Source organism: Solenopsis invicta, chromosome 13 (assembly GCF_016802725.1).
Source record: "Solenopsis invicta isolate M01_SB chromosome 13, UNIL_Sinv_3.0, whole genome shotgun sequence".
NCBI lineage: Eukaryota > Metazoa > Arthropoda > Insecta > Hymenoptera > Formicidae > Solenopsis > Solenopsis invicta.
The window spans coordinates 1591318-1608070 of NC_052676.1; the positions used below are offsets into that span (position 1 = coordinate 1591318).

General features: G+C 41.2%; 1 protein-coding gene across 4 annotated transcripts in view; it reads right to left on the bottom strand.

Moving 5' to 3' along the window:
• The window catches only part of LOC105208145 (trichohyalin), a 116402-nt gene that overhangs the window by 12821 nt on the left and 86828 nt on the right, over positions 1–16753 (bottom strand). For all 4 annotated transcript variants that reach the window (XM_039456614.1, XM_039456613.1, XM_011177914.3 and 1 more), the window contains 4 exons: positions 6910–6971; positions 1068–1139; positions 754–957; positions 321–512 (listed from right to left, as the gene is read on the bottom strand). In XM_039456614.1, the coding sequence (XP_039312548.1) occupies positions 321–512; positions 754–957; positions 1068–1139; positions 6910–6971 (530 nt within the window). The remainder of the gene's footprint in view (positions 1–320; positions 513–753; positions 958–1067; positions 1140–6909; positions 6972–16753) is intronic.

Consider the following 16753-nt stretch of genomic DNA (forward strand, 5'->3'; position numbering starts at 1 on the left):
ATTTAATGTGGAAGTAGCATTACCAATTAAATTAAAATTTTTACATATACCAATAAAACTCTAATAAATATTCATGCAAAAATTCATTTAATTAATTAACGTAGAAGCCTTCAGTTTTTAAATTTCGTTAACTTTTAGCTCGTATTGTATAACCAAACGTTCTTAAACGACTGAAATGCATGATATTTGCGACTTGTAACTTCTGCGAAACGTATGTTGGACGATGTGTCGAACACCGAACCGCAAGAGTAAATCATTCGCTTTCGGTTGATCAGAATCATACGTATGAATCGCGCGGAGGGTGAAGAGACCAAATTTACCCTGAGTCTGGAAGCGAACATGTCCTCCACTGACTGGGGCAAGTATTCTCTGGTGGCGGCAACCTCGCGCCATTTATCAACCGAGGGATGAAGCGCGGCCAGTGCAACCTCATGAAAACTCGCATAGTGCTTCGCCAAGGAGCATTGTCGCTCCAGCACGAAACCGTATCGCCGTCTCTCCTGAGTCATCGCCTGTGAAAAGAACGCACAAAGGGTCCCGGGGTGTTAATGAACTCGCTCCGTTAATGAATCTCATCGCGTAATCCATCATCTCCGCTATCTCTGGCGCATTTAACTTTCGTATTCATCCCGCCGAAGAGAAAAGAATCTTGCGCGTTTTATCTTACGCTCGCGTATCGCGTATTTTTGAAAATGCATTTCGAAGATCTGAAGAACCTGGTAACCCAAAGATATAGTACGACAGATATCTCACATTTTTCAGGCTCTGCTCGCAGAAGGCGTCAAGCTTGGTTTTCTCCTCCTCGAGGATCTGCATGTTCTTGAGCTCCTTGTCCATGGCGAGGCCGCTCTTGTTGGCCGCCCTGGACTTCTTTCTCTGCTTCTTCATGGTCGCGGCCGCCTTGCTGTACGTCTCGGATCTGGTCTTGTGCTGCTGAAGAAACTTCTTTTGCTCGCTCTGAAAGCCCATTCCCACCGTTGTATTATTCATCATCGTCGCCGGAAGTTGGGACACGGAAACGACTAATGTTCCTTCCGGGAACCATTTTCGGTGGTTGGTTTACTTACCTGGACGACTTTCGTGTCCTTCTCCAGGTTGGTCTCCAGGGGCACCAGCAAATCCACGTAGAATGCTTTTAACTGAAACGTAAGGGAACAAGAATGTTATTACGCTAGAGGATGCGACGTTTGTTTCTCTTGGCGATATTAATTCTAATAATTATATATAATATTATGTATAATATAGAGTAACTCTAGCATTACGCCGAAAAAATCAGGAAAAATAGAAATGAAAGTAACTTACAAACTTATAAGATTACTCTAATATGTGCCTTTATATCATATTACTATTTCCATTCTAACGGGATATATGGCAAACTTGCAAGAGTTTTTTTAAGTTTTTTTCACAAATATAAAAAAATAAATATTTCGTATCTCTAATTCTTTTATATTGTAGTAATAGAAAATTTTCCTAGTTCATTTTCCTTAATGAATAACATTTGATAAATTAATTATGTTTTAGTTAGGCGCGGCATATATACCTATTTTATACTTTTTAATCATATTATTTCTTTCTCTCTACATCAAATAATATTATCTCAATGCAATATTAATACAAACACCATTTTGCTACTGTACAATTTCCTAATTTGTAGTGCTTATGTCACTGTGCCAAAGGCAAGTCCATTTGGGAAATTAACGTGAACTTGAGTGGCACGGGCACGTAAATTAATACAGATATGTATAATAAAGTAATCTTTTTAAGTGGGAAATAATACACGGACACGGCTAGACAATAAACGTAATTAGGGGAGAGTCGAACATGTTCTTCAGACATTTAAAGGTGGGGACGAGGAGATTAAGGCAAACTTGAGCGTCCTCGCGGCTGTGCCGAGAGAGCGATGTTTCTTTATTTCCTCGCCGTCTTAGGTTCGCTCTATGTGAGCTTTAGGCGGTTTACGAGTCTCTCCCAAGCCAGACCGAATTTATATCCGCGATAGTGGTCCTTCGTTGGAGGCATTCCGACGGAAAATGCGGCTACGACGAGCGACGCGAAGGCGCTGCTCTTCATTCCTTTTTATTAGCATCTTGAGAAAGAGAGAGAAAAAGAGAAAGAGGTAGGGAAGAATAGTAACAGCAACGCGTGAAATTCCGCGTAATGGGAAAGAAGTGTAACACGGTAATATGCCGGTATAACAATAGAATAATAGCATGATGCGAGAACCGCGGGAGAACATAAAAACGCAAATAAATGACAAACAACGTTTCGAGCGCAATTAGAAGAAGAAGAAGCGGCGTGAGCGCAATAATGGCGCGATTACCGTCCGATGCAGCGAAGCGGAAATAATCGTATAAATAAATGGGAGATCGAAGATGCGTTTCCAGACCGGAATGCGTTCGCTACCAAAGGTTGGTTCCCGGGCGAGCCCGACATTTTGCGATTTTTCGCTAACCCGGTCGGTCCGTACGTTCGATCGCCGCCGTGCTCGTCGATATCTCGACTTGAAAATTCGACTCACGCCGGGAACCAAGTTGCCCAAGCTGCTTCATCATCCCCCTTGGACTCCCCTTCGCCCCTTCGCAATCAAGTCACTGGTTCTCCCCATTTTCCATCCGGTCAAACACACGTCGAGACACACGTTTGCGCAGAACACGATTTTCCGGCCGCGATAATGATATGCCTCCGTGTTTGCCAGCCACTTCGATCCATCAGCGTATTAACCCTTTCGCACCCGTTTTCGCCCCCGTCCCCCGCTCCCTCTCGACGTCGCCCTACGTCGGCGTTTCTTCGAGAGCCACTCCGTTCCTCCTCCCGCAACCAGCCGCAACCAGCCGCCTCCCTTCCGCTCCCCACAAGCTCGCGTTTCACGAACAAGTTGTTTGTTTTGCAGTTCGAGCACCCTTCGCCTCGCTTTTTGTGCGTCGCTCAAAGGCAGGCGGATTGCAGCCGCCCGTTGCTATGGCGGCGGTGCGTGGCAAGAGAGAAAGAGAGAGAGAGAGAGAGGGGGAGAGACAGAAGTTGGGGAGGGAAATCCCCATCTTTTTTTATCCGCTCTTTTTTTTCATTTTTTTTATTTGCTCGCCCCTCCCTCGTTGAACACACGAATCTCTACGCACTGTGAATTTAATCCGCGAGCTTTTAGGGAAGGCCGGCGATTTTTATTGGGAAATTCTGCGCTCTTTAGATCTGATTGTGAGCGGCCGCCGCCGCCATGTTGCGTCCGCAAGTGTTAGAGCGAACGGACGAGCGTCTTTTGCCGCACATTCCAGTTTTCACCCTGTCGTTTCCTCACCCCCGTCGCGCCGCGCCTCGTCCATCGAGAATTACGGCGCTTCCGGGACGCACGAGCGCACTTTTTTGCGCCGGTATCCGGTCGCGCCACCGGATAGAACTGAATTTTGACCAATAGCGAAAGATGTCGAAAAACGATGTCCCTGTCCCTGTATTGTTGCGAAGCACAATGTCCGTAATGTTACGAAAGTGAAGTAATTTAATTCCCGAATTTCGATCAAACTGATCTTAAAATATTAAAAAACTGTCAAAGTTGAATGAATCTTTATTATTTAAAGTAATAAAACGGGGCGTTTCATTAACTAATTCAACTTTTAACGATTCAACAATATTTAATAAAGTTTTGAAAAATTACGTATGTATACTGAGAAAAAAAATTTTTTTTGGAAAAAAATACATTTTTTAAAACTATATTTTGATACAAGCATCTGTTCTGGTTAAATACAAATATTTATTTTTTGTATTTTTATATTTTTGTTTACATTTAAATAATAATTTTATAAATAAGCTAATATTATTAAACTTAATTAAATTGTTTTCTTAGATTAAAAGATCTGATTATCTTGAATATAAAAATAGTCTGACGGTAAATATTTTTCAGAATAGCAGGAAAAAATTACACAATTAAAAATTATTTCCTTATTTTATTTACAATAATTTTTATGAATTGAGAAATTTGTAACTTGACTGCAAGCAAACAATCTGTTAGGACCCACCTTACCGAGTAAATAATTTTTTGCTTTGAATAAAAACATTTCAAAATATTTTTTCTCTCAGCGTAATTTTCGGAAAAAGGGAGGAGAGAAACGATTAAAAATGTTTCAATCGCCGATCACGCAGGCAGGAACGTTCCTCGGCGAGTCTCGCGAGGTTATCGATCGAAGTTATCGCGGAGATACACGTCCGCCAAAAAGCTGCAAAGTAATGCAAGCTACGTGAGTTTCGCCCGACGCAGCCAGCCACCACCCTCCGACCCCGCTGGACTTGGCACTCGGTCTTTCTCTTTCCTCCGCTCGTGTCTTCCGGTCGCGCTCGAGATAATCTTCGTCTGGAGTGGGTTTTTCATCGGCGGATCGTGACGCGGCACGCGTACGCGGTTGTTGTTTGTTTCTGCGGAAATACCCCGAGGAATCGAAGATCGTTGACCCTTACGCTCGAAGCATCCCCGAAGGTAAATCAATTATTTTGTCATTTACTTTACACGACGGATTCTGTGCGCTGCAGTTTTTCCCATTTATAAAGCGACGTTCTGAAGAAAAACGAATTCGCCTTCTCGCGATTTTCTCAGACTGCGGAGGTGCGTAAAAAGGTGTTTAATTTTCGTTTAATTTTCCGTGGAAAGCGTCGTTTTAATAAAATTGTAATTTCTTAACGTGCTAACACTCCGCTACCAAGTCCTTTAATATAAAAAATTAAAAGTTTCTATAAGGTCCCTTTGCTTTTAACATTCCACGCGATAGTCCGCACTACTGCAGTCTTCTCTGCACAAAACAGACATACATATCGCGTGCACGAGAACAACTAACAAAACTCCATTGTGCTCTAGCGGAAAAAGGTACAAACTTAATGTTACTTAATTAGCGCGACAGAAAGGGTGTGTTCTCAACTTAGTTGCGGATTAGATTGGATTAGGTCGCTGGAAAGACACATTTTCGCGAAGAGGTCGGCCGAAACAAAATTGTAAAATACGGCGGCAGCGTGTCCACGAGGGGAAAGCGAGAGAGATAAAGAGAGAGTTGTAAAGTCGTAATAACCACATGTCGTTATGGTCGCAATGAGATTTCATGTTCAAACGAAACGCCCGCGGGATGTAATGTCGCCCTCGAGCCAAGCGGAGGCGAGCCGCAGGATCAAAGAAACTCCTGCGGACTTCCGCATGCCGTACAACTGTTGTATAGAGTGTCGTGAGATCGGCGATGAAGAGAGAGAAAGAGAGAGAGATACGAAGGGCTGTTTTCTCAAGTTCTCAAAAAGATGGGTAAATAGAAAATAGTAATACCATTTCCAAGTAATATTTTTTCGAGATATTAAATATTTGCAATCCATTTGATAAATTGTTACATAAATGTAGTGAATTATTATTCATTATTGTGCGCTCGTCTACTTCTTCTCGAGACTTCAACGGCACTTCAACGACTCTCAAAAGCACGGTTAAGAGAATCTTTCTTATTCGTTGAATGAATATATAAGTAAACAAAGAGATGTGCATTTCCACTAGATAGGCTTGGCACTATACGATGGCAAAAGGGACATCTTTACGAATCCTGGCAGACGCGACCGTCTGACGTAATCCCCGGAAATGGACGGTGCCAGGGTGGAAGACAGACGGAAAAAATGGGGAAGGCAGACAATACGTCTGCTTTTAGCTACCCTACGAAACGTCTTGGAATATTATTCGATCGTGGCAAAAAATAATCTTAAGAAGATTCCAATTGTACGAGGAATCGATAAACAAAAATATTATTTAAATTATTACCCCGTTATTGATAAATTGTTCATTTTCCTTTAATCTTAAGTGAGTATTGTTAGAGAAATCTTGGAGTATTAGAATAAAAATTGAATACAAACTGACGTAAATATTGAATAAAAATTTAATACAGTTTGATATAAAATTAATATATTTTGCGTGTCCCAAACGGTTCACTTAAATTTTTTAACAATGCTAAAATTATAAATGTTGACACATTAATTTTATTCATTTATCTAAAAATCAATATTTCAAAACTATTACTTCTATGTAATTTGTTCATTTACTTATAAATTGTACATACATTAGAAAATATTTGGTATTTATAATTGGCCCTTATTAAAATTTTTGTGTTGATTGTAAAATTTTTCACACATTTCCAAGTGTTAATTTAACATAATGTGATTATGTTATTTTGTATTAAATTGATATTCAACATTTCGTAATATTATAAACAAAATTTATAATGAATAAATAACATGAAATTAATGTAGATTTAAAACATAAATTCCAAGTGAAGTAAATATAAAGGAAAAGATACGTGTCAATATAATTTATTATTTATTAGGGGTGTGTGGAAAAAATTTTATTGGGGCAATATTCAAAAAAATAATTATTAAAATTTAGTAAAATTTTTCTCACATCAGTGTATAAGGTATTTAAATCATTTTAGATCCGAGTACTCAAAATTTACAAAATTTTGGGATTTCGTTTCGATTTCGGGTTTCGACTTGATTTCGGGTATCCGTAAATTTCGGGTACCCGAACTTTACAAACTTTCGGGTCTCGAACCAATCCCCCCCTCCAAAAAAAAAAAAAAAAAAAAATCCCGACCAAACCCGAAACTCGGATACCCGTAATTTCGGGTACCCGCACACCCCTATTATTTATCTATTGTATCCATTGAAGAAACTAATTCTAACAATTTTAATTCCTAATATATTCTATTCTTCTGTTGTGCGCAGGGCTTAAGAAAAGTTGAATATCACAAATTTAAACATATATATATATATAAATACAAAATAAATACATTGTTTTCCGTATAATATATGAAAAACATTCACAGAGGACAGAGGACAGAGGTTATAAAAAAACCCTACCACATCATCAATGAAAGTTTCTAAGAATCAGATAGTCGCCATTCTACTTACTATGTTCATCTCCTGTTCCTGTATTTCCTTGTACACCTCGACGATTCTCATCAGCGCGAATCCTGCAACACACAAAAAAACGGACCTCGATCAGACACTCTCGATTGTCCTGGCGGGACTCGTCTCCTTTCAAGGGGGAGAGATCGAACGACCAGAACTTTCGTCCTGAATTATTCAGACGCGGTTGGCGTCGCCGATACTTTAATCCAGCGCGGAGCCATGGCGGCGAAGCGGGAAGGTGGAGAACGAGGGTAAATGCGAGGGAGGACGAGTACCGCGATAGCTTAAAGCAGCGCGTTACGAGCAGCCAGCCCGTGGTCGCCCGCCTGCCCGCCCGCGAGTGACTTTCCCGCCGAAAGCTCGCGAAAGCTCCGCCACCGGGAAAACAAATGCTCGCGCGTCGAGCTCGATCGGGAAAGTTTCCGCGGAGAGCGGAAACTTTTTCCCTTGGAAACGTTTCCCGCCCCGTCTCTCACTCTCGCCCACTCATTCTCTTTCTCTCAGATCTCAGGTACTACTCAAGAGGATTTCATGTTGCTTTTGAATGAGTTTGCGGATTTCACGTTGGCGTGAACTTGGACGAAGCTCGCGAAATAGCGGAAAAAAAAAAGAAATAAATTACTGCGTCGAGCGCAAAGAGAGAGAGAGAGAGAGAATTTCGTCGTAGACCTGAGGTATTAGCTTTTACGCGTGTTAAAAGAAGAGATTACGAAACTTGGTCTGTTTAATGCGGCTTCAATTCGCAATTAAAGCAATTAAAAAGTCGCGCAGCGCAAACCGCTTATCGTACCTGTCGTCAATTAAAAATATTTTTCACCCGCGCGACGAAAACGTTTAGATACACGTTTTGTCCGCTCGGAGAGTCCGTTTATCGCTGCGAACGGACGTTTTTGCGAATGCAAAAATTATACGGTAGTAAATAAAGGGAAGAGTATTGTACGTGGTCTCTTTCTCTCTTTTTTTTTCCGTACGTGCCATGTCGGAAAAAAAAAAACGTATGGACGCCGCTGTAAAACGCGTCAACGTTAAATAATACAGTATATTTTTACATTCGCGCGCGCTCGTGAATAATAAACGGGGGCGAATGTGTTCGGGGGGAGAGGCGTTCTCCTTCCGCGAGACGCACATATGGATTTTCCGTTACGTCCGCGTTGCGGAAGGAGCCGCGGCAAGATATCGGCGGCCCGGGCGGGCGGCATGGCGCGGCTCCTCGGTCACGTGCGACAAATATCGCCTAACGCACGTGACGGCGAGGAGGCGCTATCTCGTATATTTTACCTCTGCCACACACGCGAGGCGATATACCCAGCGCGTATCCGCGCGATTTTTACTCCCGCGCGCGCCGCGAGCTTTGCATTTTATCGAGCGGTAACTCGATATCTCGAATACACCCTCTCGGCGGATGTATTAGTCATTCCGCGCCATGTTACGCGCACCGTTACATTTTTTTTTCTTTTCTTTCTTTTTTTTGTTTTCGTTGCTCGGCGTACAGGTGCGAGAACGAAGTCTTTTACGTGAGTTTCTTCGTATGCGCGGGGGCATCGCGGAGCGCATCACGAATCCCTGTGGGATCAGTCGAAAATTCCGCCCTGCAGTCAAATAGAGAAACGGTACGTTCTGTATTCAACATTACAATTACCATAATAATGAAATTATATATAACTATTTTCAGCGTTTGCCGTTATCTGTATAAAAGTATCTATATAAAATCGTCTGATCATTTGGATAAAGAAACAGCTCTGTCTTATCTTTTTATAACGTATTTTATCTTTACCTTAAATAAGAAAGATGTTATCCTTTTCAAAAAACAATGTGAACAATAACAAATATAAAACCCTCAATCTTCAAATTACACTGAGAAGAAAAGTTGTTAGTTTGACTAAAATTTTCAACTTGATTAAATTTCTTCAGTTTAAGTATTTATGAATTTAAGTTAAATACGTAGATAGTTGAGCTGAAGAAATTTAATCAAGTTGAAAAATTTAGTTAAGTTAACAACTTTTATTTCTCAGTGTACTATTTATTCTGACAAGAAAATTTTTCAAAGTGATAAGGGTTGCATTCCTAAATTCACTGCCAATACTGAAAATCTATAATATTACGTAACGTAAACTATAAATTTTTAATAGAATACAGTTCAGATTACACAAATTAGTAGTGCGATGTAAAAATTGTCCCGAAAAAATACTATCAAATTAAAACTAGTATAACCTATAAAATTAATTTTAAATTAATATAAGTATTATTTGAGCGTTAACTCTTTCTTTGTATTATAAGAGAAAATAATTATATTAATAGTTTTCTTTTTTTATTATAGAAGAAACTACACAACTCTGTTTTACGATTTAGACTTTAGCCTTTAGAAACTGCTAAATAGGAGTGGAGGATTCTCTCAGACATTTCGCGTTGCGTAAAATTTCCATTCTTTGCTCGAGAAGTACAACAAGCAGAAACAATGTTCTGTTGAGAAAAAGAAAAAAAAAGTAGCAACATTCGTGATTAATATTTGACGAAAATTCATTAAAACAGGAGAGAACTGCATGAAACTTTGAACAAAAATTAAGAATCTAAAAATCTCGAAGAACATTTAAAGAGAATTAAAGATAAAATGTTTGAAGAGATAACAAAAATTCTCTAAGAATTCATTCTTTCGCCCAGAAGAGACTTCCTTGAGAATTCCCGGACTTTTCTTCAGAAATTGCTACGTTATTAGAGTTTTATATGTTCATAAGTCGCTAATAACAGTTTATTAAGCCTGACGGTGCTAAATCTCACGACCGTAACCGCCTCCGAGGGGAATTTATCTCTGTCCCAGATCTCATCGATCCATTCCTCTTCCTGAATTTCGCTTAAAACCTGATGATCCCGGGACGCATAAATTCGGAAACACGCTGGTAACGCGCGCGCGCGCGCGTGCGTGTGTGTGTGTATGTGGTGGCATGTCCGGCGAATTTTAGTATACTCGCAAAGTAAAATACGCTCTTCTATTCTTGCTGCCAGCGCAAACTGGGGTCACGTGCAGCTGCCACGACAGCTATTACCTGGTCCTTAAATGAAAGGCTAAGGATAGCAGACAACGTAGACAAAGGGTGCGCCCGTCGTGCCTCTCTTGCCTCAGCCGTGCAGTATCGTAATCCTCCGCCCACACGGCAAACTCCAGGCGGAGAAGCCCGTTTATACTGCTATGCACTATGTATATACATGTACAGAGTAGCCCGGGAAAATATCGTCGCGCAGAAGCGCCTCCGCCGCTGCCGTTGCCGCACACCGGAATCCGCGAGATACAAACGTCGGAGCCACGAGAATCCGCGGATTTTAAACGCTATAGATTCGAGAACCCTCGTAGATCTCGAATAGCAGGGTAGCCTACCTCTCCCCCACCTCGGGATTATGGCGATTCCCGGCGCGGCATGAATCTTCGAAAGACCCGCGGATTTATGGAATATATCGCGCATCCCTGAAACTCGCGGATTCTGGACGTCACGGATCCTCGAGGGTCAAGATTCTCGACGGACGATTTTCCCTCTAATAAAAGGATTTTATTTATTTAGAATCGTTCCGACATCTCCATCACGCGTTCATCCCCTCGAGACGCGAGGCGTCGCCGCGGTCCAAAGAAGACGCGGCGCCGCCGTCCAAAGTCCAAACCCTTCGCGAAGTATCCCGTAGACGTGATCCACCCATGCGAGGTATCCCCCACGAAAGCTGTTCGGAGCTTTTCCGCGTGACTTCCCTCATCGGCCTGCCCGCCTCTCTCGCCCCTCTATCCCCCGGGCGGATTTTCCGCGGTCGCCATGGATCCGTTGTTCCTGCTTACGGTAAGCGTTAAACCCCGCCGTGTGACGAGCATTAGCTCTATCCCGGACGAAGCCGCACGCTTACAGAGGACCTAAAGCCCTGCAAGCGTCACGTTACGCCCCGTTACACGTCCCTCTCTGTCCCCCGCCCCCGCCCCCGCCCAGCGACACGTGGATAAGATAATACGTAAGGGGAGATGATACCGATCCTACCAATTACCGAAGAATAAACAAATAAAGTTCGCGGAGTTATCGCGAGGCAAACAATTCGCCTCGCCTTCTCAGTGATTAGGTTCATCGTGTCACAGTTAGGAGATAATGAGAATATCGCGTGTAGATACTTTACGCGATACTTGGGGGAAGAGTTGCCAAAAGCGTACCACTTAAGCTACTTTTTTATTATATTTCGCATTTGGTGTTGTTTTGGATGCAAATCAAATGTTAAATTAGAAATTCATAATTTTTTAAAGTAGATTACTCAAAATAATTATGATATGGATCATCAAACAAATTTTATATTTTATTTGTAAATTAAGTTTATATGAAATAATGAAAAAATTGTTTTCTATGTGAGAATGATTTATAATTTCTTTTACATAAATAATCTTTTAATTTTTTTTAAAAGTAAATAAAATAAATTTTATGTTTCAAAAATAACTAGTTAAAGTTAAAAATTAAATCATTTAAAATTAAGTTAAGTTAAAAGTTAACAACTTTTTAACTTTTTCTTTATAATAAAATGTGAGCTGGTACGAATTAGGAAACTTGATAGAGTTTATAAAAACATTGATTGAATTAATATAATAATTATAAATATGTATATACAATAAATGTAAAATATTCTACAAGTCTTTTTTATGAAAATTATATCAATTCAAAATAAAATTACATAATTACGTTATTATTATATATAAGTGAAAAATTTGCATCCGATGTATCTGATTTTCTAAAATGCTGATAGAATGCACAAAAGAAGATAAAACTTGTTAAATTTTCTATATTACCTATTTCTCATTTACTTTTTATTTTTGTTACTAAATGTTGCTTATGCGAAGAGAAAATGTTAAATATTGAATGTACGCGTTAGAATATCGGTACGCATTCATCAAGTTTCCCCAGTTCGACGCGCAGTGCATGTCGTTACCACTGACGGGCATCCAATATCTAAGCGGCAAACTAGGAGGACTCCGCTGAAGCAAGGAACCGGTAATCCAGGAAGATAGCAAGATAATATACATCTGAGATAGAGTAACCCAAGAACACACCCCGGCGAGCCTCGTCGTCGTGTAACGCGATCGCATTAGGCGAACCATTTACAACCGTTCGACGCGAAACTACCTGCGACGCGTCGGAGGGGGGGGGGAAGGGGAAAGGGGTGCCCTCCTTTACCGCCCTTCAATCTCGACGTTAATGCATCCCCCGCATAGCCTGGGCTATGATAGGGGTGGCGAGAGAGACGAGGCGGCGCGCGGCGCTCGCTCCTCGTGCGGGGGTTTCTCTCTTGTTACACAATGGGAAGCCTCGCGTTACAAGTGTAAACGGGAACCGGCGACGCCTGAAATACTACGAAGCTGCGAAGCTTCCGCCCCCCCCCCCTCTCCCAACCCAACCCCGCGCGTCGGGTGCGAAGGTACACGCGAGTGTGCGAAAGCCCTTTAAGGGCGGACGCCCTTAGACGTCGCTCGTTCAGCGAACGAGCTAGCTGGTCTCGAATATTCGCACGGGAGAGAAATTTTGCAGAGACATAGAGAAATCGGGTGACGTTAGAATACCGTTGCTACCACGCTTCGCGTGAGCCTTCTGTCGACATTGAATTCATAATCGTCAATCGCCTCGATTACCGGCGATTCTACAAGCGTGCCGGTCGTCACTGCGGATTTTCGAGACTGAAACGTCGAAGATATCGACGATACAAAATAGTCTGCGCTTGCAGATTTTTCGCTTTAATCTGGAAATTTTTTAAATTCATGGCTTCCTAAATCCCCGGATGCCGGAGAGCCGGGGCTTATTACAGCCCCTTATTAATCCTCTCCACTCTAGCAAAATTTTCTCCCCCGTCGGCGGCGTTTAGCTGTATTTAAAACGCCAAATCCTCGCGACGGAAAAAGCGGGGGATGGTAAGCAGCGTGCAAACCGTCAGGGGGCTGGGGGAGGATGTATTTCGACCAACGAGTCAAACGGAATGTACGATATCCCGTCGGCAAGGGTTCGTCCGGAGAGTTGCGGATGCTAATATTGAATCAACGGGAAGTAAACACGGGTTGTTTTCGATTTCGCCGGCTCTCGCCGGGAATCGTCCAACCGGACGATTTTTCCGGCCGATTCGCAAAAGGCCGATATGCAAATCCGACTTGCTCGAAAATATCACGCTCAAAACCGTCCGTCCGTTGCGTTGCGTCGCGGGCCAACTGTGCGTGGCCTGAAACAAACTGGTGGGATTTTGCCGGAGGAAAGAGCGCTCGAACACACATATCTACGAATAATTCTTTCCCTTCGTTTTATAATTGTTTTTTATAACAGTCAATGATTAAAGATTACAAATGAAGCTTGCAAAATTAAAGATAACAGGTAGAGATTAATATTTTGTCTCAATCAAGACTGTTTGATTTAATGATTAAAATGCATAATTAATATTTAACTTTTGTCATTTTTTACAAATATAAAAAATTATCAAGTGACTCTTACATATACTTTGGCATCTCTAAAAAGTATTTATATGATTGTTTATTTTTTTTAAAATTGTATACAATTTTATAACTAATTGTAAATTAATTGTAAAACAAGATAAGAGAAATGCACGTTTTTCATATAAAAATTCAAAACTCGCAAACAAAAATAATTCAAGAAAAAAACAGTTTCATATCTTAAAGTTGACATTTCAAACTGCAAATGACTAGTTAAAGTCTAAAAAGTCGAATTATTTAATAAAAATGATGATTTTCTAAATGTGTGTAATTTGAAGCTGTATTACATTTACATTTTATATATTGCGTTAGAAACTTTTAACCAATTAAAAGAAACATTTAAAAAAATAAAAACAAAAATAAATTATCAAATTCTTACGGTATTAATAAAAATTATTGGAAAAAATGTCTTAATAGAGAAAAATTAATCACTCTGAATAAAATGATGATCACTTATGTCTCACAATGGATTTTCGAGGCGTTTTCATCGAAGAACAGGCCAGCAATGCACTAGGTCTTTCCCCTGGACTAAAATTTTGTAGGAGGATGAAAATTTATCCAAGTGTTTTTAATATTTCAAAGAAAAGGCTTTGCGCAGGCCATTATAAACATCCTAAGATGTGTATTAAATGTTGATAATCAATCTCAATGACAATTAGTCACTTACTTAATTAATTATAAAAAGGGATAAATTGTAATCACTGCGCAAAGCCTGCGCGGATGATTAATTAGCGAAGAGCGAGCATCCGACTTAACGTAGCTACAGTTCCGCAGCTTGATTCCCGTTTTGACGTGCAGCATTTATTATTATTTGCAGCTATTGCGTCGCCGTGAAGCAACTAATTAGTCGAAACGGGAGCGTATCTGAGATAATGAGATTAATTAATTTTCGATGATTATACGCGGCGTTCGAGTTGCGCCACTTAATCGCCACGCGATGTTTTATGCCAGCTTGTTTATTAACAATAATAACTGAAACGATGTTCATTATTAACTGCACGCGCGACTAAATGACGGCGGTGCGGCAGTTTCCGCCTTGCGGTCGGCAACAACGACAAATTTGTGCAATAACAACAACGCTTGTTGCGAATGCCACGTTGGATTTATCGCTGGCTGTGTTTTCGATTAAAGCGGATTAAATCGCGGCGTAAGCCGAATTTGATTATCGCATCCCGCGTGTGCGTTGCCAATTAATGGCGCAGCGACGTCCGGGGGAAATTCTGTTGAAAGTCAGTCGCTGCGATAGCAGCGAGTTTCTTATAATTTCGCGCCTGAATACTTGCGAATATCACGAAACGACGTCGGTCGTCGTTAGGTATCGTTAGTCGAGACGCTCGCCGTCCGTTTTATCGTCGTGCGATCCGCTTCTTCCGGCAAAGCGGCGCGGCGCGTGGTCTGATAGTCCAACGCGCTCCGGCGGCGCAACGATCAAAGCAAAGTTACAGAAACTGGAAGCGCAAGGAAAACGGAGCAAATTTAATTTTACGAGTTCGCGTTTTCTCCTATGAAAACTTGATGAGCAGCGACAGTTACGCCCGCCGCTTTTCAACTTTCGACATTGAAAAATACTCGGCATTAATTAAAAAAATAGCGTGCGATCGATCGACTCGCACATACGCCTACAAATTATCGACCCCTATGATATTAAAATCGTTGGAGCTCGAAACTGAGCGATTCAGCGTGATTTACATCAGAATAGTGACCTCGGACACATTCGCGTTAATATTCAAGATGTCGTAAATTTGCGGAATATTTCGAGACGCTGCGCCGGTAATGCTCATTCGATTTAGAAAAATTGGATCCAGACGTCGTTTCCGGTGCAGTTTCCGACGGCACCGGTTTCCGGAATACTTCGCGATCGTAACGCGCTTATGGGTCCGCGTCTATATGCGGACATATATGCAGGCAATAAATTTCCCCGGGTTCGGGAGCGCGCCATAATTTCTTCGCCCACTTCCCTCTTACATGATGCGACGGTATTACCACCGCGAAACGCGGTGGAATGCGGTAAAAGGAGTACAACGAAAATTGCGAAATTAATTCCGTCGACTCTCTGCGAAACGCCGCCGCCGCCGCCGCCGCGCCGAATAAAACAGTTGAAGGGAGAGATTTGGAACGTGGAACAACTTGGAGAAAAATTTTAGATAAGAATACTCAATCGACTCGACAACGTTCGCGATTGATAAAAACTGCGGTAAAGACAGAAGTTCGAAGAGGAAGCTTAAGAACTTAAGGGATTTAAGACGATTTTTCTATCTATAAAAGTGTAGATCTCTCATTTTTTAGCCGCTCCCCGAAGCGTCAGAATTTTTCATCGCCGCCGGGGGACTTGGAATCTTTAATCAATTCTCGGCAATTTCGCGTGTTATTATCCGTTTCGATCGGTGCGTCGGAATTACCTAATAATGCGCCTTAACGGGCAATAATCCACGGTAATGTAATACGACCACGTAACGCCGAGATCCCACGTTAATTAGTTCGAGACGGCCGAGCCAGCTGAAAATTGTTTGCCTTGGCTCGTCTCGCTGGGCTAGGTCGAAATGTTGTCCCGGTCTAACCCCCATCTGCGGAATCCCTTCCTTCCGCTTCAAGGTGCACGGCTTTCCTCCTTTCCTCCCTCTCGTTAAACCCCGCGGGGTACGAGACGGTCGGATCGGTTAAGGCAGAGGAAATGCGACCACTCCTGGCTAAACCGAGAGTGCTCTAATTTGTTTTAATTTTTCGCGCGCACCCCCGCTGACACCCCCCCCAATTATTCCGCAGTTATTTTTCTAAAGTGTCCCGTTCTTTCCAGAAGTATGAAAGAATATACAAGGTGTTTTGCATAATGTACTTAGTCCAAAAAAAGACCATTTCTTTTTTTTGTCGTATTTTTCTAGGTTTTTTTTCCCTTTTAAAATAATGTCGCCTTTATTGTCGCCTACGTCAATGGTTTCTTTCACATTTATAAGCTTTAATGAGCAATTCATAAATAAAGTCCGTTGTCATTACCACAGTCGTTTCTTCCACATTTTTCGGAAAAAAATGGAAAAAATTGAGTTTTTCAGCAATTTTATTCTTCCGCAAAATTAAGAACACTACGATAAATAGTACTTCATTATCATAGCAATTTTTTCGGTAATTAACAAACAGGAAAAAACCTGTTTAAAAATCTCTCCTTAATTTTATGGAAAATTAAAAATATAATTTTTCTGGAAAATTAAAAATACACTATTCGTCGCAACAAAATAGCGGAAAAAATTACATGAAAAACATAAATTTGTAATCGAAAATTGATTAAGATAAAATATATAATATGACGGTTCAATTATAGATCAAATTTGCAAAATTAAATGTTTTACAGATATCCATATGTTAACGAGA